Here is a 17,572-nt window from a genome sequence, read left to right on the forward strand (position 1 = left end):
AGGCTACGGCCTGTGAAGAGCCCGGGGGGTGACCTGACGGGGCCGGGGCGGCCTGCGGGGCGGGACGTGGCCCCGGGGGCGCGCCTGGGCCTGACGGGGCCCCGGCGGATCTGTCTTTGCTTAAGGCCGCGGCGCCTCGCGACACCCGGAGGCGCTTGGCGGCGGCGGCGCTTTACGGCAGCGCGACCCGGGCGCGGCGGACGGCGGCTGGAGCGCGATGAGCTTTTACGACGCCTTTCGCGGTTTCTTCGGGTTCCCGGGGCGGCGCAGGTACCGTGACCCCGGCGTTGGTCCGACCCTGACCCCCGGCCACCCCCGACTCGGCGCCCCTGGTCCCCCCCGGCACCGCAGACCCCAGCCCGGGTCCTCCCGGTTGCTCCCCGTGCCCCCGCCCGCATAGGCCCTGTCCCGGTTCCCCCCGCTCCCTAGCCCCCTGTTGTCCCGCGGGTCCTGTCCCGGCCCCCGGTTGTCCTCCCGGGTGTCTCAGCGCTGCGGTCCCACAGGCCCCGGGATCCGCTCTTCGGTGGCACGGCGTGGGACGAGGAGGAGGAGGAGGACGACGACGGCCCGTCCCTGGCACAGCCCCCCCAGGACTTCGCCTTCGGTTTCAGCCCCGGCGGATCCCGCGGTGCCTTCGAGGAGCTGTTCCGAGACGTGGGCGAGCTCCTGGGCGTCTTCGGGGGGGCCTGGGCTGGGCCCCCGCAGCCCTTCGGTGGGGATGGGAAGGGGCTGCCCCCACCGGGGGCTGAGCGAGGCCCTGGAGGCCGATGCGGAGCCCCATGGGTGGCCCAGTCTGACCCGGCTCCCTTTGGCCCCCCACCCCGCAGAGCCCCCTCTGCCCGGCCCCAGCGAGGGCAGCACGGGGCGGCAGCTGCGGGACTCCATGCTGAAGCACCCAGACAGTCTCGCTCCCGATGCATCTCCAGGAGCTTCTGAGCGTGCCAGCGAGCCAGCCCGGCCCTGGAGACCCTTCCTGGGGGTGGGTGAGGGCTCTGCCTCACGTGGGCTCAGTCATGGAGGCCATCGGAGCCTGCTGTTGCGATGTCGCGCTTTGCCTCCCCATCACCAGCAAGTGGCTTTGCCTTGCAGGTGGAAGACGCTCACCTGGCTCCTCCGAGCCTCAAGGAAGACCAAGGTGGGTGCCAGGAGCAGGGCTGCAGGGTCTCTGCCTTCCCCACTTTACCAGCTCACACTGCTACAGCCCTCAGGGTGTGTCCCCACGCTGCTGTCACTGTCTTTCATCTCCCCTGCAGACCTGGACTCCCAGGTCTCCTCCACAGGGCTGGGGACCATCCTGAGACCCAACGAGCCCAAGTCCCACTCTTACTTCCAAAGCGTCTCCGTCACCAAAGTGACTCTCCCTGACGGGGTGAGTGTCCCCTGCAGGTGCAGCAATGGCCTGTGGGTGACCTGGGGACATCGTCCCTGGTGCAGGGAGCAGAGCCTGGGGTGGTGGCATCCCTCAGGGCTCGGTGCTCTGCGCAGGTGGTGGAGGAGCGCCGGACCGTGCAGGACAGCCAGGGCCGCCAGGAGACAACGGTGACCCGCCGGAGGGGGGACCAGGCCTTCATCACCACCACCAAGGAGGACGGGCAGAGCAAGCACTACCGGGAGGAGGTGGTCAACATGGATGACCGTGAGTGGGGTGCTGAGGAAGGCAAGGGGAGTGGGCCAGGTCCCCTCTGAGCAAGCTCTCCCTGCTTTCCCAGGGGAGCTGGCACAGTTCGCGGGCACATGGCCACGGCAAGACGAGCTCCACGCTCCCAACCTGAGTGACCCTTCGTCCGCGCTGGGCAGCTTCTTCCGACGCTGGTTCTCAAGCTGGTAGTTGTGCCCTCCCAGGCTGAGCACCCCGTAGGTGTGATGGGTGCAGGTAGGGGGACCCCAGGGCCATGGGGACGGATGCTGGCTTGGGGCTAAGGCCACTGGCTCCATCCAGGGTGAGCGGTGGGCAGCAGCCTCTTCTCACCATCTGTTTTTGTTGCAGATGCATCAGATCCTGCTGGGGGCTGGCACCAGGGCTGGGGGCTGCCTGTCTTCTGGGATGCTGCGGATCTGCAGGGACCCCTGTGGGGGCCGAGTGTGTGTGTGCGTGCATGTGTACAGAGCAATAAAGTCTTTATGCTAACGGTGACCTGCTAGGCTCCTTCAGGCTGGAACCTCCCCAATTCGGAGACAGAGCCCCACACAGCTGCCAGGGTGGCTCCTGGGGGCTGCCCCACGGGTGCAGGCAGCTGCCTGGCTTCTCTGCCCTGGCTCCATGCCCACGCTGCTCCCTGCCCACCTTCTCCCATTTCACTGCCTGCCCTGTGCTGTGCTAACAACTCCCCTGGGCCGCTCTCGATCGCCCATCCTGGGAGGCTTTCCAAAGGCCTCTTCATTAGCACTGCCTGTGGTTGTGGCTTGGGCAGGGATCTGGCAGGGAAATAGGGGGGCTCCCTGGACGGGAAACACCCGTGCCAGCTCACCTGAGCAAGATCTCGCTCAGGGACCCTCAGGGGGCTCCCGCCAGGTCTGGTCCTGCTGGAGGATGCCAGCGTCACGAGGCAGCGGTGGCCCCAGCCCCACATGGAACTCTGGTCCCTGCCAGGCGTCTCCCTGTGGTGTGGCCCTGGATTGGTTTAAAGTCTGCATGTTATCACCCACCCCAGCCCCGGGGCTCATAAAATCGTGCCAGGACGGAGACACTGACGCTGCTGCTGCCGCTGCCCGTTCCCAGCCAGCCCTATGGGCACCACTTCCTTCCTGAAGCGGGCCCAGGCTCTGCTCCACATCCGGAACCAGCTGGTGCGGGAATGCCTGGCTGAGCTGCTGGCTGTCTTCGTGCTTATCGTGAGCGGGGCACACGGGTGGGCCAGGGCTGACCGTGGGGATGGTGGCAGGCGCTGGGAGTCCCAGGGCTCTCCTGCCTGTCCCTCGCCAGGGGTGGGGGGGTTTGGGGCTGCATCATGCTCACCGAGAGACTTGACACTGCCTGGCCTCCCGCTTAGACCCTGTTCCTGCAGTGTGGTACACTCTCCACTGCAGCAGTTCCAGCACAATAAGAGCACCGGCACTGCCACGTGGTCCCTGAGGGCTGGGCAGCACATGCCTTGATGCCTCCCACCCTGGAGCAGGCAAAGTTGGGGCTCCGGAGCCACACTTGGCATTTGGGCTGCATCCCGCGATGGCAAATGGTGATGCCACAATCACACCGGCGGCACCCCTTCCCCACTGTCTCCCCAGGGAAGCAGATTACTTAATTGTTGATGATTTGTTTACTTTGCTGTCAAAACCACAAGCGAGATCAGTAACTGCCTCCCTGCCTGTACACCATCTGGTGCCCAAAGCTGGAGCCCAGGGGGTGGGGGAGAAAACCATAGAGGCAACGCAGCCAGAGGCACCAGACCAGACCTTGCCTTGCTGCCCTTCTGCTGCCTGGGATCAGAGATAATCCTGCCAGTGGCTGCAGTGCCGTGGAGCAGAAGCCCTTAGGGAGCAGGGGGGGAGCTTGGTCAGGGGCCAGGGGGGCCACAGTGGAGCCATGTCCCTCTTCTCCAGCTGATCACCCTGAGCGGCTCGGCACAGATGGTCACCAGCTCCGGGACGAAGGGGAACATCCTCACCACCTACCTTGCAGGCGCCCTGGCAGTCATGGTGGCCATCTACACGGCGGGGGGAGTCTCCGGTGAGACTGGGGAGGTGTCCTCAGGTCCCACCTTTCCCCAGCTCCAGATTCCCCAGAACCCTCCAATCCCAGCCCCTCTCCCTTCTCCACTGCAGGGGCCCACCTGAACCCAGCATTCTCCCTCGCCATGTGCCTGCTGGAGCAGTTTCCCTGGTGGAAGCTTCCCATCTTCGTGGCCGTGCAGACCTCGGGAGCTTTCATATCTGCCGGAGCCGTCTACGCCCTCTACTATGGTACAGGGAGGTGGGCAGGTGCCTGGCAGGGGAACACCGCGGTTGTGCCAGGGTGGCTGGGCTCGCAGACGGGCTCTGACTCTGCTCCGCAGATGCCATCCAGCACTACAGCAACGGGACCCTCACCACCTCTGGCCCCTGGGAAACCGCCTCCATCTTTGCCACCTACCCTGCTGACTATCTCTCCCTCTCCAATGGCTTCTTGGACCAGGTGGGTGCCGGTGTCAGCTCCCCTCAGACCCCTCTGGCGGTGCCAGTCCCTGCGGCGCTGAGCTTCCCTGCCAGCCCCACAGGTGATGGGCACAGCACTGCTGATCGTGGGCATCCTGGCCATTCTGGACACCCGGAACAAGGGTGTCCCCAAGGGCCTGGAGCCGGTGGCCGTGGCCCTGCTGGTGTTCTCCATCGAGGTCTCCATGGGCTCAAACTGCGGCTGCCCCATGAACCCCGCACGGGATTTTGGGCCCCGGCTCTTCACCTACATTGCGGGTTGGGGCGCAGAGGTCTTCAGGTGGGTAGAGGGAAGGAGGCGAGGTGGGGGGTGGCAGGGGTGACCCCCTGCCCACCATGCCCCATCCCCAGCAGGGGCAATGGGTGGTGGTGGGTGCCGGTGGTGGCACCACTGCTGGGGGCCGCTCTGGGCTCGGCCCTTTACCAGCTCCTCGTGGCTTTCCACCACCCACTGGAGGAGGGTGACCCCCCAGCCGAGCAGACATCCCTGGTCCTCGTCAACGTCGCCATCCCCCCAGACACAGACATGTCACCCGGGGAGAAGGACACTGGGGGGATGCTGCCCCAGAAGAAGTGACACCAGGGGGACCCCCCCACCCCGAGCTGGCAACACGGTCGTTGTCCCCTGCCCTGTCCCTGTCACGCCATTAAACGAGCCCTGAGGCCACGGGGTGTCTCGTGTCTGGACGGTGGGGCAGCGGCGCAGGGGGCATGGGACGGGGGAGGCAGCGGCCCCCAGCCACCCCGGGGGCAGGGGCAGAGCTGGCCAGGCCTGGCTGCTGGGGACCCCGGCCCGGGGGACATGTGCTGCCGGGGGGGGGGGCAGGGAGGCTGCCCCCTTGGGACCCCCCCGGGGCTGTCCCTGAGAGACCCGAGGCTGGCCCTGGTACCCCCCGGGGGTACCCCTCTGCTCCCCACCCTGGGCCCCTCCCGGGGACCTCCTGGGGCTGCCCCGCTTGTACTCCGGGACCACCGAGGCCGCAGCCGGTACCCCCCGGGACTGCCCCCCTCGCTCCCTGGGAACGCCCGATGACGCCACCGCCACCCCCCGCTCCCCTGGCCGCCCCGTCCCCCCGGGGCAGCGTTCGGTCGCTCCCGCCCGCCCCCCCCCCCCCATCACTTCCGCCGCCGACCGGCGCCGCCGCGGCCATGGGGCGCTGAGGCGGCGGCAGCGGCGCGGTAGCGGGAGCGGGGCCGCAGCGGCCCCGGTACCGGCCCCCCCGGCCCCCGGCCCCGGCCGCCCGCTCCCCATGGGCTGCGGGGCCGCGGGCCATGGAGCGGTGGGCGGCCCGCCGGGCCCCAGGTGAGCGTGGCGAGGTGGCGGCGGCGGCGCCCGGTAGGCCCCGGTAGGCCCCGGTGGGCCCCGGTGCGGCCGTTGCCCCGGCAACGCGGCGGGGGCGGGGCGGGCCGGGAGGGCCCGGGCCGGGGCACGGGCAGCGGAGGCGCGGGATGGCGCCGCCGGGGCGCGCCGAGGTCCCGCAGCTATGACGGTGCCCCGGGAGATGCCCGAGAAGTGGCGGCGGGTCCGCGGTCCCGGTGGGGCGGGTGGGTGCGGGGCGGGGTCCTGCGGCGGGGCCGGGGGGGTCTGGGGGTGCAGCTAAGAAGGGCTGCGGGCCTGGGGGTGCAGGGCTGGGGACTCCAATAAGCAAGACCAGGGGTGCAGGATCTGGGGGTTCTGGGCCAGGGGTCTGGGAGTGCGGGGCTGGGGGGGGGGGGGGGTGTCTGTGGTTGCAGATATCCAGGGCTGGGGGTGCAGGTAAACAAGGCTGGGGATATGGGGGTACAAGTTTGGGGGGACAGATAAGCATTGCTGGAGGGTCTGTGGGTGCAGAGGAAGAGGGCTAAGCAAGGCTAGGGGTGCAGCTAAGCAAGGTTGGGGGTCTGGGGGTGCAGGTCTGGGGCTCTGGGGGCACAGCTAAGCAGGGTTGGGGGTCTGGGGGTGCAGGGCTGGGCGTCTGGGAGTACAGCTAAGCAAGGCTGGGGTTCTGGGCGTGCAGGGCCAGGGGTCTGGGAGTGCAGCTAAGCAGGGTTGGAGATCTGGGATTGCAGGGCTGGGGTCACAGATAAGCAGGGCTGGTGGTGTGGGGTTGCACAAGAGGGCTGGGGGTGCTGGCGTGGGGGGAGCAAAGGGCCACATGACATGGCTGGGGGGCTTCCCAGTTCTCTTGGGGGTCTGGGGCTCCTGGGCTTGCCTGGGAGACTTTGGGAGGTCTGGGAGTGCAGAGAGGAGGTCTGGGGGTGCAGGGGCACTGGGCTGACGGGGCACGCTGTGTTGCAGAGGAGGAGAGGCGGGTGCGAGCCAATGCGCGGGAGTACAACGAGAAGTTCCAGTACGCGGTGAGTGGGGTCGCTGAGCCCGGTCCCCTGGGGCCTCGTCCTGAGGCTTGGGCAGGTTTGGGGGGCTGGGGCCTGCGTCACTCCCCCCCCCTTCACCCCCTCCCCCGAGCAGCAGGGGGGGCGTTACAGCTAAAAATAGATGTTTGTCCCTGAGAAAATTGTGCTGATGAGCTGTTAACGCCAACGGAGCTCAGGGGCTGGGGCGGCCTAGCTGGAGGGGGCACAGTGTGCTCCCATGGGGAGGGATGCAGCCCCCTCCATCCTCTGCCAGGCCCCCCTCCCTCCCCGTTCTGCCTGCACCCCTGCCCAGTCCCCTATGCGGTTCTGTGTATGGCTAATTAATGAGCTTCCGGAGCCACTGGGGGGAGGGGCACTGCTCACCTTGGCCTCCCCCTCCATGCTGGAGGTTATTTCTGGCTGCTCCACACCAGGCCCTGCATTGGCCTCGCCGTGGGCGGGGATCAGGGGGTCTGGATCGGGGTGACCCTTGGGGAGGCTGGGTGCTGCCGCCCGGGTGGTCTGGATGCTGCCGCTGAAGGAGGGTGGTCCCTGGGTACTGGCTGGTGACTGAGGCGGAGGAATCATCTTCTCGAGGAAGCTGCCAGGGAGCTAGAGCAGGCGCAGGAGCCAGGGATCCAGGCTGCTGTCCAGAGCTCCCAAATTAGGGGTGCAGTGATCTGCAGCCCTGCCCCCAGAGTGATGCTGGGGCGGGCAGTGTTACAGGGCCTCAGCAACTCATGACCCCCCTTCTCACCCCATCCGTTCCCAGAGCAACTGCATCAAGACCTCCAAGTACAACATCATCACCTTCCTGCCTGTCAACCTCTTCGAGCAGTTCCAGGAAGTGGCCAACACCTATTTCCTCTTCCTCCTCATCCTGCAGGTGAGTGCTGGAGGGCCTGGGGAGGCAGATGGGGGGGGGGGGCCACACTGTCCTTCCCTGGCTGGGCAGCAAGGAGAGCCCAGGGCACATCCTGCCCCTGGCAAGCGGTGGGTTTGGCACCCTTGAGCAGGGGTAGCGTGGGCCTGGGGCTGGCCTGGTTCCCTGTAACTCCTGCTCTCTGTCCCCAGCTGATCCCACAGATATCTTCGCTCTCCTGGTTCACCACCATCGTGCCTTTGGTTCTTGTCTTAACCATCACAGCTGTCAAAGATGCTACCGACGACTATGTGAGTGGTCCCCCAAGTGCCCCTCTACCCAGGCAGGCTGCCGGCAGGGCATGGGGACTTGGACTGGGCAGGGGGCTGTGACCCTGGTGCGGGTGTGCAGTGCCTGGGTCCATGGCGTTTGCAGGGGGAGGGACTCAGGACCCCATCCCCAGAGGGGCTGACGCTGCTGTCTCTTCCCCTCCGCACCCAGTTCCGCCATAAAAGTGACAACCAGGTGAACAACCGGCAGTCTCAGGTGCTGATCGGCGGAGTGTGAGTGTCATGGGGACAGGGCAGCCGGGGACAGGGCCACGGGGCCCTGTGCGACGCAGCACAAGGCTGCAGGCAGGGGCAGAGTGCTGTGGGGCAGGGGAGAGGCAATGCTGCCAGCTCCTGCCTAACTCCACTCTGCTGTCCCTCTGCAGCCTCCGGCAAGAACAGTGGATGAATGTCCGTGTCGGAGACATCATCAAGTTGGAGAACAACCAGTTCGTGGCGGTAAGTGTGGCACCAAGGCAAGCATGGTCCCAGCTGGGCAGCATGCAGGGACAGCAGCATGGTGTGGTGCTGCACCCGCTCTGGTTTTCTGCTCCTCCATCATCTCCTGGGGTGCAGACATCAGGGACTCACCAGCCTGGAAGTTGCATTTAAGTTGTAGCGCTTGAGCCATGTTTGAGCTCTGGGGATTTGGCTGATGTGGGCACTTCAGGCGATGGTGTCCATGTCAGGGTGCTGGCAGCACCCTGCTAAGGACGCGTGTTTCTGGAGATCCTGCTGGCCCCTGGCATCCGAGGGCCAGGAGCTTCCTTGAGGAAGGTGTAGGGGAGCCCCAGTGTCAGCACAACCCTTCACATGTCTCTCCCGGCAGGCTGACCTCCTCCTCCTCTCCAGCAGCGAACCCCATGGGTTGTGCTACATAGAGACCGCGGAGCTGGACGGGTAGGTAACCCCTGCTCACCTTGGCTGGCAGGGAAAGCTGAAAGACAGGAGTGAGAATGGGCTGTGGGCAAGGCAGGAGCTGCCACGGACCTGAAACCGGGGAACATCTGCGAATGCCCTCGCTGCCAGGCTGTCACTAACCCCGCACATGGTGCCTCCTTGCCCACAGAGAGACCAACATGAAGGTACGGCAGGCCATTCCTGTCACCTCAGAGCTGGGTGACACCAGCAAGCTGGCTCGGTTTGATGGTGAGTGCCTGCAATGGGGGAGCCCCTGGGTTTCCTCCTCCATCACCTGGTGTGGGTCCACCCTGGAGACACCAGGACCATCCATGCGGTGGTGTGGTCCTGTGGCTTGAAGTGGATCTCTGGGGAGCTGGGGACAGTGCCGGGAGCACTGGGATGGAGCTGGCCACATGCAGAAGGCATGTTACAGCCGAGCCATTCCCTGCACCCAGGCGAGGTGATCTGTGAACCCCCCAATAACAAGCTGGACAAGTTTGGCGGGATGCTGTACTGGAAGGAGAACAAGTACCCCCTGAGCAACCAGAACATGCTGCTGCGGGGCTGCGTCCTACGCAACACCGAGTGGTGCTTCGGCCTCGTCATCTTTGCAGGTGGGCTGGGACAGCTGCTGCCGCTGCACTGCATGGAAGGAAGAGATCCCGCTGATGCCCTTCCCTCTCCCCAGGGCCCGACACGAAACTGATGCAGAACAGCGGTCGGACCAAGTTCAAGCGGACGAGCATCGATCGGCTGATGAACACACTGGTGCTCTGGGTATGCGGAAGGCAGATCCCAGGGAGCCCTGGCTCTGACCCAGTTGGGGCTCTGATGTCCTGTCCTGTCCTGTCCCCAGATCTTCGGGTTCCTGGTGTGCATGGGGGTGATCCTGGCCATCGGCAACGCCATTTGGGAGCATGAGGTGGGCGTCTGCTTCCAGATCTACCTGCCCTGGGACGAGGGGGTGCACAGTGCCTTCTTCTCCGGCTTCCTCTCCTTCTGGTCCTACATCATCATCCTCAACACTGTGGTGCCCATCTCGCTCTACGTGAGGTAGGGCAGGGGCCGAGGGGCTGGGCTGGGGGTGTGCGAGGGGCAGGCACCAGGAATTAGGGGTGCCCTCTGGGGAGGGGAGACGGGGACGGAGACCCACGAGCAGAGCTGTGTGCATGGGGTGGGCACGGGCTGCTCTCCTGGTGATGGGCCACATCTGCCCTCAGGGATACCCCAAGACCTGAGACCCCACAGGTCCTTTGGGGCCCTCCCAGCTGTGTCTGTCCGGCTGCTCATCTCTCCCTGCCCTGGCTGCATGCTGGTTATTTTGCTCAGCCCTCCTGCAGCTCCCAGGCTTCTGCACTGTCCCCTTCTCTCTCTCTTTTAATTTCTCTCTCTTTTCGTTCCCCAGCATGGGTTCTGTCACCCTTAGCCCCGAGGTAAGAATGTGTCACCCCCACCCCTCCCACTAGCTCATTGCTGTCTGCCCTGGGCGCCGGGGAGGGGGTTGGGGCGCGTAGGTGTGAGAGAAGCCTGGGGAGCCCTGTGGGCTACCCCGTCGGTGCCAGGTCCTGCGTCCCCAGCCCTGGCTTGGCGGTGGCTGTCAGTAGGAGTGGGTGCGGGCCAGCCCTGGGGAAGGGTGCGGGAGCTAGCAAGCAGCATGGGGGCCCTGGGTGCCAGGGTGCCCCAGGTGCTTGGGGTTCTGGGGTGGGTGGGTGTGTGCCCATCGCTGGCTCGGCAGAGTGTGCTGCCCTGCTCCAGTGACACCCAGCTTTCCCCCCCTGCAGTGTGGAGGTGATCCGTCTCGGGCACAGCTACTTCATCAACTGGGACAAGAAGATGTACTGTGCCAAGCGCCGGACGCCAGCCGAGGCCCGGACCACCACCCTCAATGAGGAGCTGGGGCAGGTGGAATACATATTCTCTGACAAGACCGGCACCCTCACCCAGAACATAATGGTCTTCAGCAAGTGCTCTGTGAACGGGCACAGCTATGGTGAGTGCAGGGCACCAGGGCCGGGCTGAGTGCCTGCAGGGTGCGGAGGTACTTGCTCCCCTCCTGCAGACCCTTTGGGGCACTGGGGGCAGCTGGGAGACAAAGGGGCTCAGCCACAGCATTGTGGGGCTGCCACTGCCCTGTGGCCTCCCTGCATGCGGGTGCCAGTGGGGCAGCAGCATTGGGTCCCTGTCCTGGTTAACTCTGTGCCTCGGTTCACAGGTGACATGCAGGATGTGCTGGGTCACAAGGCGGAGCTGAGAGAGGTAAGGGTACTGCAGGGCCGGTGTCTGGCAGTGCCGTGTGCCGCAGGGGCGTAACCCCATCTCTGCCCCTGCCAGAGGCCAGAGCCAGTCGATTTCTCCTTCAACCCACTGGCGGACCCACGGTTCCAGTTCTGGGACCCCAGCCTGCTGGAAGCCGTCAATCTGGGAGACCCCCATGTGCATGAGTTCTTCCGTCTGCTCTCGCTCTGCCACACCGTCATGTCCGAGGAGAAGAGTGAAGGTGGGTGCGGAGGGCAGGACCTGTCCCTGCACAGCTTGGGGCATGGCACTGGTTCTGACCCCCTGTGCTGTCCCCAGGGGAGCTGTATTACAAGGCTCAGTCCCCGGATGAGGGAGCGCTAGTCACGGCTGCCAGAAACTTTGGCTTTGTGTTCCGGTCCCGCACGCCGAAGACCATCACGGTGCACGAGCTGGGTCGAGCCATCACCTACCAGCTGCTGGCCATCCTGGACTTCAACAACATCCGCAAGCGCATGTCTGTCATCGGTGAGGTCCTGGGCATAGCACAGGGGCTGTGGGGTTGTGAGGGCTGTGGTGGGGCTCAGGCATGGGGGCTCAGTGTGGTGTGCTGGAAACCAAGCCCCATGTGGATGGTGACGTGACTGTGGAGGCATCATGGGGTCATGGCTGGGGATTGGAGTGGCACCCGCTCCTGCACCCCTGAGCCAGGCAGCTTGTCCCCTGCTCCCTGCAGTCCGCAGCCCCGAGGGCAAGATCCGGCTGTACTGCAAAGGTGCTGACACCATCCTGCTGGAGCGCCTGCACCCCATCAACCAGGACCTGACCAACGTCACCACCGACCACCTCAATGTGAGTGGGGCAGGGTGCTGTGGGCAGGGCTGGGAAGGGAAGAAAGGCTGCCCAGAAGCACGGAGCCTGGCTTGTGCCAGGTCCTGGGGGGCAATAGGGGTCTGGGGGCACTGTCAGGGTCTGCCTGTGCACCCAGCTCCAGTCACTTGCAGGAATATGCTGGTGAGGGGCTGCGGACGCTGGTGCTGGCCTACAAAGACCTGGAGGAGAGTTACTATGAGGACTGGTCCGAGCGGCTGCACCAAGCCGGCAGTGCCCCTGAGGCCCGTGAGGATTACCTGGCTCGGCTCTATGATGAGGTGGAGCATGATATGATGGTATGTGGGCTGGGGGCACTGGGGGCGGGAGGCGACTGGGGGGCAGCCCCTGCTGACCTCCCACCTGTTTGGGTCCCCCAGCTGCTTGGAGCCACAGCCATCGAGGACAAACTGCAGCAGGGGGTCCCTGAAACCATTGCCATCCTGACGTTGGCCAACATCAAGATCTGGGTGCTGACGGGGGACAAACAGGGTGAGGCATTGCTGGGGTAGGAGTCTGGACTGGCTGCAGATGAGAACATTCATGGGCTGGATCCCACCTGCCTGGGGCGTGGTGGGACAGATGCTCCCCCCTGAGCTGACCCTGGCTCAGCCCCTGCTTTCCTTTCCCCAGAAACAGCTGTGAACATCGGCTACTCCTGCAAGATGCTGACAGATGACATGACAGAGGTGTTTGTGGTCACAGGCCACACTGTGCTGGAGGTGCGAGAGGAGCTCAGGTGAGGGTTGGGTTGGCAGGGCTGGGCAGAGGACACATGTGGAGCCAGCGTGGGGCACGGCTGCTTGTGGGAGAGCTGGGGGATATGGAAATGCCCTGAATCGGGGCCACCGACCCCTCTCTTTTGCCTCAGAAAAGCCCGGGAGAAGATGATGGATGCATCGCGCTCCATGGGCAACGGCTTCTACCAGGAGAAACTCTCCTCCTCCAAGTTCACCTCAGTGCTGGAAGCCATCGCAGGCGAATATGCTCTGGTCATCAATGGGCACAGCCTGGTAGGGACCTGGGAGTGCCAGGCTGGACAGGGCACCGTGCCCAGCTGTGGGCCATGCTCCCCATTGTGCCCCTGCTCTCCTTGCAGGCCCATGCACTGGAAGCTGACATGGAGGTGGAGTTCCTGGAGACGGCATGTGCCTGCAAGGCCGTCATCTGCTGCCGCGTCACACCCTTGCAGAAAGCCCAGGTGGTGGAGCTGGTGAAGAAGTACAAGAAAGCTGTGACCCTGGCCATTGGGGATGGGGCCAACGATGTTAGCATGATAAAGAGTACGTCCTGGGGTCTGGGGAGCTGCAGGAGGGACAGGTCACCCCTTGCACGATCCCAGGCCCTGTGGCAGCCTCTGTCCTTCCCCCTCTGTGTCCCACTGGAACACAGTCCCACTGTGGGGGGCTGTCACCCCTGGTCCCCTGTGCTCCTGGCAGAGCCCTCCTCACTTCATGTGTGTCTTCACTCTGCAGCTGCCCACATCGGGGTGGGCATCAGCGGGCAGGAGGGCATCCAGGCGGTGCTGGCCTCCGACTACTCCTTCTCGCAGTTCAAGTTCCTGCAGCGCCTGCTCCTGGTGCACGGGCGCTGGTCCTACCTGCGCATGTGCAAGTTCCTCTGCTACTTCTTCTACAAGAACTTTGCCTTCACCATGGTCCACTTCTGGTTTGGCTTCTTCTGCGGCTTCTCAGCGCAGGTGCATTGCTGGCTTCTTGTGCTTAGAGTTGGGGAGGGTTTGTCTGTGGGACCCCTCTGCTCAGAAGCATGCCCCGGTCCCCATGCTCTCTGTGGGACCTCATCCTGCACCAGCAGGCACAGCTTGGGATCCCTCTGGAGCGCGGCAGTGTGTCGTGGGTGCGAGGAGCCCGTATGGCTGGGGCTGCCGCTCGGTGGCAGCAGCACCCTGTGCTGCTTGGGGTGGGCACCCTCGGGAGGGGGTGCTGGTGGCGGCTTTCCTTTTCTGGGAGGGGCCAGCTGGGGCATGGGGCAGGCAGGTCTTGTGTCCCCCTGAGCACTCCATTCCACGCAGACTGTGTATGACCAGTACTTCATCACGCTGTACAACATCGTCTACACGTCGCTGCCCGTGCTCGCCATGGGCGTCTTCGACCAGGTACAGTGGGAGGTGGTGAGGGTGGTCCTTGGGTGCGTGAGGAGCTGGCCTGGCTCCCCTGCATGATCCACGCTGTGGGAGAAAGGGGTGCCTGGGTGCCCAGGCTGGGCTGTCCTTGTCCTTCTATGGGCGGTGGTGGAGGTCAGCCTAGCCCCAGCCTGCCTGGGGCTGGAGGGAGGTGCCCAGAGTGCCTCGTGCCCCCAGGATGTGCCAGAGCAGCGGAGCATGGAGTACCCCAAGCTCTATGAGCCTGGGCAGCTGAACCTGCTCTTCAACAAGCGGGAGTTCTTCATCTGCATCGCCCAGGGCATCTACACCTCCGTCCTCATGTTCTTCATCCCCTACGGCGTCTTCGCTGATGCCACCCGTGATGATGGCGCCCAGCTGGCCGACTACCAGTCTTTCGCTGTCACTGTCGCCACCTCCCTTGTGATTGTCGTCAGCGTGCAGGTGGGGACACGGCTGCTTGGTCCCAGCCCCTTGCCTGTAGCACAAAGTTTGGGTCCCATCCTGCCCTGTAGCCGTGCTTGGAGCACTGCGGCCATCCCCTGAGCCTTGCCTCCCCCTTCCCCTCTCCATCAGATTGGGCTGGACACAGGTTTCTGGACGGCCATCAACCACTTCTTCATCTGGGGCAGCCTGACTGCCTACTTTGCCATCCTTTTCGCCATGCACAGCGACGGCCTCTTCCAGATGTTCCCCAACCAGTTCCGCTTTGTGGGTAAGTCCTGGGGGGCTGAGCGATGCTGCCCCACCCCAGCAGGGTGCTGCCCTAGCTGAGCCCTGGCTGGACTTGCGCTTCCCCCCAGGTAATGCACAGAACACGCTAGCCCAGCCCACGGTATGGCTGACCATCGCCCTCACCACCGTGGTCTGCATCATGCCCGTTGTGGCCTTTCGCTTCCTCAAGCTTGACCTGAAACCTGAACTCTCAGACACGGTGAGAGAGTGTGGCCTGGGAAGCGAACACGGCGTCCCAACCCCAGAGGGCATGCGGTTCTGGGGGTCCCTGACCCTGTCCCCTCGTCATGTCCCCAGGTGCGCTACACTCAGCTGGTACGGAAGAAGCAGAAGACCCAGCACCGGTGCATGCGGCGTGTGGGGCGTGTGGGCTCGCGCCGTTCTGGCTATGCCTTCTCCCACCAGGAGGGTTTTGGGGAGCTCATCATGTCGGGCAAGAACATGCGGCTCAGCTCCCTGGCACTCTCCAGCTTCGCCCCCCGCCCCAGCGCCGGCTGGATTGAGACCCTGCGCAAGAAGAAAGGCAGCGATGGCAGCACTGCCGGCAGCCCCAGCGGCGTGGCCGACAAGACGCTCAAGGTGTGAGGCTGGGGGAGTTGTGTCCCCTCCTGTGCAGCCAGGGGCCCCCCTGCCCCCTTCTCTCACTATGGCCCATGGGGGGGCCAAGCCCCTCCTGGGGTGGGTTCCTGTGGGGGGAGCAGAGGCCATGTGGGCCCAGGTACTGAGGTTTGGAGGAGTCTGGACTGCCGCAGTGTAACCAAAAAAATACTCTTCCCCGTCCCCAGGATGGACGGCCGCTGTCCCCAGCAGCCCCCCCGGGCCACTCCTCTGTCAGTATTCACCTCCATGGAGTGCAAATACCCCATCACACACGAATGTATTATGCCAGAGCCACCGCTGCGGGCGGGCGTGGGGGGTCTGGGGGGGCTGTGACAGCACCCTGCCCCCTCCCCTACCCCTCAACCACGTGTCTTCTTTTTATATAAAACAGGAAAAAAAAAAAAAAAAAAAAAGATAAAAAACCCCAAACCCCACAACCACAACAAAAAAAAAAGGAAGGAAAAACCCTCCACGTTTACAGAGCAACTTGTTTCTCTCAGTGTTGGCACGGCTGGTTATGGAGGGAGCACTGGGGGCCAGACACTGGTGCTGGGGGGGGGTGAGAGATGTCACTGTCCTCCAGCCCCCTGCTTTGGGCTGTGCTGGGATAGGGTGCCGGGTGGGAAAGGGGAAGCGTTCCCCAGCTCCTTCCTGCTTTCTGCGGGAAGCAGGGGCGTTTGCAGGCCGCTGTGATTCACTCCCACACTGGGGTCTTGCACAACCCTCGGCCTCTGCTTCCTCCCTCCTCCTCCTCGCCATCTCCCAGGGGACTGGACCCTCGGGGGGGAGGGGGGGGCAGGTGGGCATCGTCCCCTCCCTGTCAGAGGGTCTCTGGGGTTAGTTAGGGTCCCGGGGGCTGCTCTCTCCTTGATACCAAAGAGGAAACTGTTCAGGACAGGCTCTGGCATGGGCTGGAGTCTATTTTTGGGGGTTATTTTGTGTCGTGGGGGGGGCAGGGGCGAGGATTGGGTCATCTAATTTATTACACGTTTCTATATTGCGGAATTGTATCATTTTATGGGTCCACAGAGAAAAGAAAAGAACCAAAAACCAGCTTTTTCTATTAAAAAAAAAACCAACAAAAACAAAACAACAACAAAAAAAACAACAACAAAAAAAAACCGTTCTGAGCAGCTTCTGCCGTGTCCTGTGTCCTGCGGGGGCGGGCGGCGGTTGCACGTGCGGGCCACCGGGAGCACCGGGGACCGGGCACCCCCCCACACCCCCCCACACCCCCCAGTCCCAGTGCCGACTGGCCCCGCCCCGCCGGGCGCACGTGCTGCTGTTGCCGCCGCGGGGCCGCCCCCCCCCCCCCCCCCCGGCTCCCCCCGTCCCCGCCCCGGTTTCACAACCGCGGGCACCGGCCGCGCCGCGGGCCGCTCCGCCGATGTTCTCCTGCCCGGGGCCGGCCGCATGGCGCGGCAGCCGGGGCCGCTGCTCTCTGCCGCTTTGCTCCTCCTCGCCGCCGCCGCCGCTCCCGCTCCTGGACGGCCCTGCGGCCCCGCCGGTGAGTGCGACCGGCACCGGGGAGGAGGGGGTGGAGCGGCGGGAGTCCCGTCCCGTCCCGTCCCGCTCCGCTCCTCTCCTCTCCGCTCCCCGCGGCGGTGTTGCGCCGGCTTGGGCCGGGGGGAGGTGACTCTGCCGGTACCGGGGCCCCGCGGGTCCGGGTTACGGGGGTGACGGTTCCCTGCCAGCGCCGACGGAACTCGGCCGGGCCCCGGGGAGACGGCCAGGGTGCGGCTACGGGGCACCCCGGGTGGGTGCTGGGTGGGTGCTGAGGTTGGCTGGGTACTGGATGTTGGGTGCTGGGTGGGTGCTGGGTGCGTTCCCGGCAGCAGGAGCCGCCGGGAACCGGCAGGTCCGCACTGACTGTTGACCTTTGCAGCCAGAGCCCGGAGAGCTGCCCCGGGCGGCCTCCCTGGCCCCAGCCCAGGCCTTGGCTGGGTGCTGCCCGGCCGCTTAACCCCTCCGGCGCCGGACCTCCAGCACCCCGGGGGACCCCCAGCCTGCTGTTCGCCCAGACACCCGCTCCCAGCTCTCTGCTCCCCACGCTGCCCGGCCGGGTCCCACCACTGGACCCCCCACTCGCACCCCGGCCGGGTGCTGCGGAGGCTGTCCCTGTGGTGGTGCCGGGGGGGTCTGTGTGCCAGGTGGCCGATGCCCGGCTCGGTGGGGAAGTGCTGGCTCAGCAGGAGCTGCCACTTGCTCCGGCTCGGTGCCTCTAGCAAATATTGACACCGAGCAGCCGCTGGGAATGGGGAGCAGACGGTGGGGCATCCCCCTTCTCTGGCGACACCCGTGGGGCCTGGGGTCTCATCTCTATCGCCTGACCCTCTCTCGTCCCCCCAGGGCTCTCGCGGGACACGGTGCTGGGCCGCCTGGGAGCAAACGTCACGTTGACCTGCCAGGACGAGGGGCTGGCGAACATCACCGTGTCCTGGAAGATGGAGA

The 17,572-nt window shown here is 65.0% G+C and overlaps 3 protein-coding genes across 7 annotated transcripts; all 3 read left to right on the forward strand.

Annotated features, from left to right (window-relative positions):
* Positions 1-128: 128 nt before the first annotated feature.
* Positions 129-2,134, forward strand: HAX1 (HCLS1 associated protein X-1). The gene is made up of 8 exons (XM_049804985.1): positions 129-270; positions 504-712; positions 828-979; positions 1,090-1,135; positions 1,254-1,369; positions 1,486-1,636; positions 1,710-1,873; positions 1,988-2,134. The coding sequence occupies exons 1-7, from the start codon at positions 218-220 to the stop codon at positions 1,826-1,828; spliced, it is 846 nt and encodes a 281-aa protein (XP_049660942.1). The 5' UTR covers positions 129-217; the 3' UTR covers positions 1,829-1,873; positions 1,988-2,134.
* Positions 2,135-2,661: 527 nt separating this feature from the next.
* On the forward strand, positions 2,662-4,851 carry AQP10 (aquaporin 10). 2 transcript variants are annotated; one of them, XM_049804982.1, is made up of 6 exons: positions 2,662-2,832; positions 3,541-3,667; positions 3,763-3,900; positions 3,993-4,111; positions 4,194-4,411; positions 4,483-4,851. In XM_049804982.1, the coding sequence occupies exons 1-6, from the start codon at positions 2,728-2,730 to the stop codon at positions 4,706-4,708; spliced, it is 933 nt and encodes a 310-aa protein (XP_049660939.1). In that variant the 5' UTR covers positions 2,662-2,727; the 3' UTR covers positions 4,709-4,851. The 2 variants fall into 2 exon arrangements, with proteins under 2 accessions (XP_049660939.1, XP_049660940.1); XM_049804983.1 differs by having other exon boundaries at positions 3,763-4,111; positions 4,186-4,411; positions 4,483-4,679.
* Positions 4,852-5,304: 453 nt separating this feature from the next.
* Positions 5,305-17,547, forward strand: ATP8B2 (ATPase phospholipid transporting 8B2). 4 transcript variants are annotated; one of them, XM_049804976.1, is made up of 28 exons: positions 5,305-5,434; positions 6,410-6,468; positions 7,238-7,351; positions 7,540-7,638; positions 7,829-7,890; positions 8,043-8,115; positions 8,486-8,556; positions 8,726-8,805; positions 9,015-9,173; positions 9,248-9,336; positions 9,416-9,612; positions 10,341-10,549; positions 10,772-10,815; positions 10,891-11,056; positions 11,134-11,322; positions 11,531-11,646; positions 11,799-11,963; positions 12,045-12,156; positions 12,298-12,403; positions 12,536-12,677; positions 12,764-12,947; positions 13,140-13,363; positions 13,697-13,780; positions 13,985-14,230; positions 14,363-14,501; positions 14,590-14,720; positions 14,819-15,100; positions 17,471-17,547. In XM_049804976.1, exons 1-28 carry the CDS (start codon positions 5,404-5,406, stop codon positions 17,519-17,521), a joined length of 3,624 nt encoding a protein of 1,207 aa, XP_049660933.1. In that variant the 5' UTR covers positions 5,305-5,403; the 3' UTR covers positions 17,522-17,547. The 4 variants fall into 4 exon arrangements, with proteins under 4 accessions (XP_049660933.1, XP_049660932.1, XP_049660931.1 ...); XM_049804975.1 differs by lacking the exon at positions 5,305-5,434 and adding an exon at positions 5,586-5,676 and having other exon boundaries at positions 11,799-11,945; XM_049804974.1 differs by lacking the exon at positions 5,305-5,434 and adding an exon at positions 5,587-5,676.
* Positions 17,548-17,572: the final 25 nt, after the last annotated feature.

The sequence above is a fragment of the Accipiter gentilis genome, chromosome 7, assembly GCF_929443795.1.
Source record: "Accipiter gentilis chromosome 7, bAccGen1.1, whole genome shotgun sequence".
Taxonomy (NCBI): Eukaryota; Metazoa; Chordata; class Aves; order Accipitriformes; family Accipitridae; genus Astur; species Astur gentilis.

What these genes read in the sequence shown, in the direction of transcription:
- AQP10 (XM_049804982.1), top strand. Translation starts at nt 2,728, where the DNA reads ATGGGCACCACTTCCTTCCTGAAGCGGGCCCAGGCTCTGCTCCACATC. An exon ending in CACGGCGGGGGGAGTCTCCG is followed by an intron (nt 3,668 to 3,762) that starts GTGAGACTGGGG and finishes TCTCCACTGCAG; the next exon opens with GGGCCCACCTGAACCCAGCA. An exon ending in CGTCTACGCCCTCTACTATG is followed by an intron (nt 3,901 to 3,992) that starts GTACAGGGAGGT and finishes TCTGCTCCGCAG; the next exon opens with ATGCCATCCAGCACTACAGC.
- HAX1 (XM_049804985.1), top strand. Translation starts at nt 218, where the DNA reads ATGAGCTTTTACGACGCCTTTCGCGGTTTCTTCGGGTTCCCGGGGCGG. An exon ending in TGGGCCCCCGCAGCCCTTCG is followed by an intron (nt 713 to 827) that starts GTGGGGATGGGA and finishes CCCACCCCGCAG; the next exon opens with AGCCCCCTCTGCCCGGCCCC. An exon ending in CCTGGAGACCCTTCCTGGGG is followed by an intron (nt 980 to 1,089) that starts GTGGGTGAGGGC and finishes TTTGCCTTGCAG; the next exon opens with GTGGAAGACGCTCACCTGGC.
- ATP8B2 (XM_049804974.1), top strand. Translation starts at nt 5,616, where the DNA reads ATGACGGTGCCCCGGGAGATGCCCGAGAAGTGGCGGCGGGTCCGCGGT. An exon ending in ACAAGGCGGAGCTGAGAGAG is followed by an intron (nt 10,816 to 10,890) that starts GTAAGGGTACTG and finishes TGCCCCTGCCAG; the next exon opens with AGGCCAGAGCCAGTCGATTT. An exon ending in GTCCGAGGAGAAGAGTGAAG is followed by an intron (nt 11,057 to 11,133) that starts GTGGGTGCGGAG and finishes TGCTGTCCCCAG; the next exon opens with GGGAGCTGTATTACAAGGCT.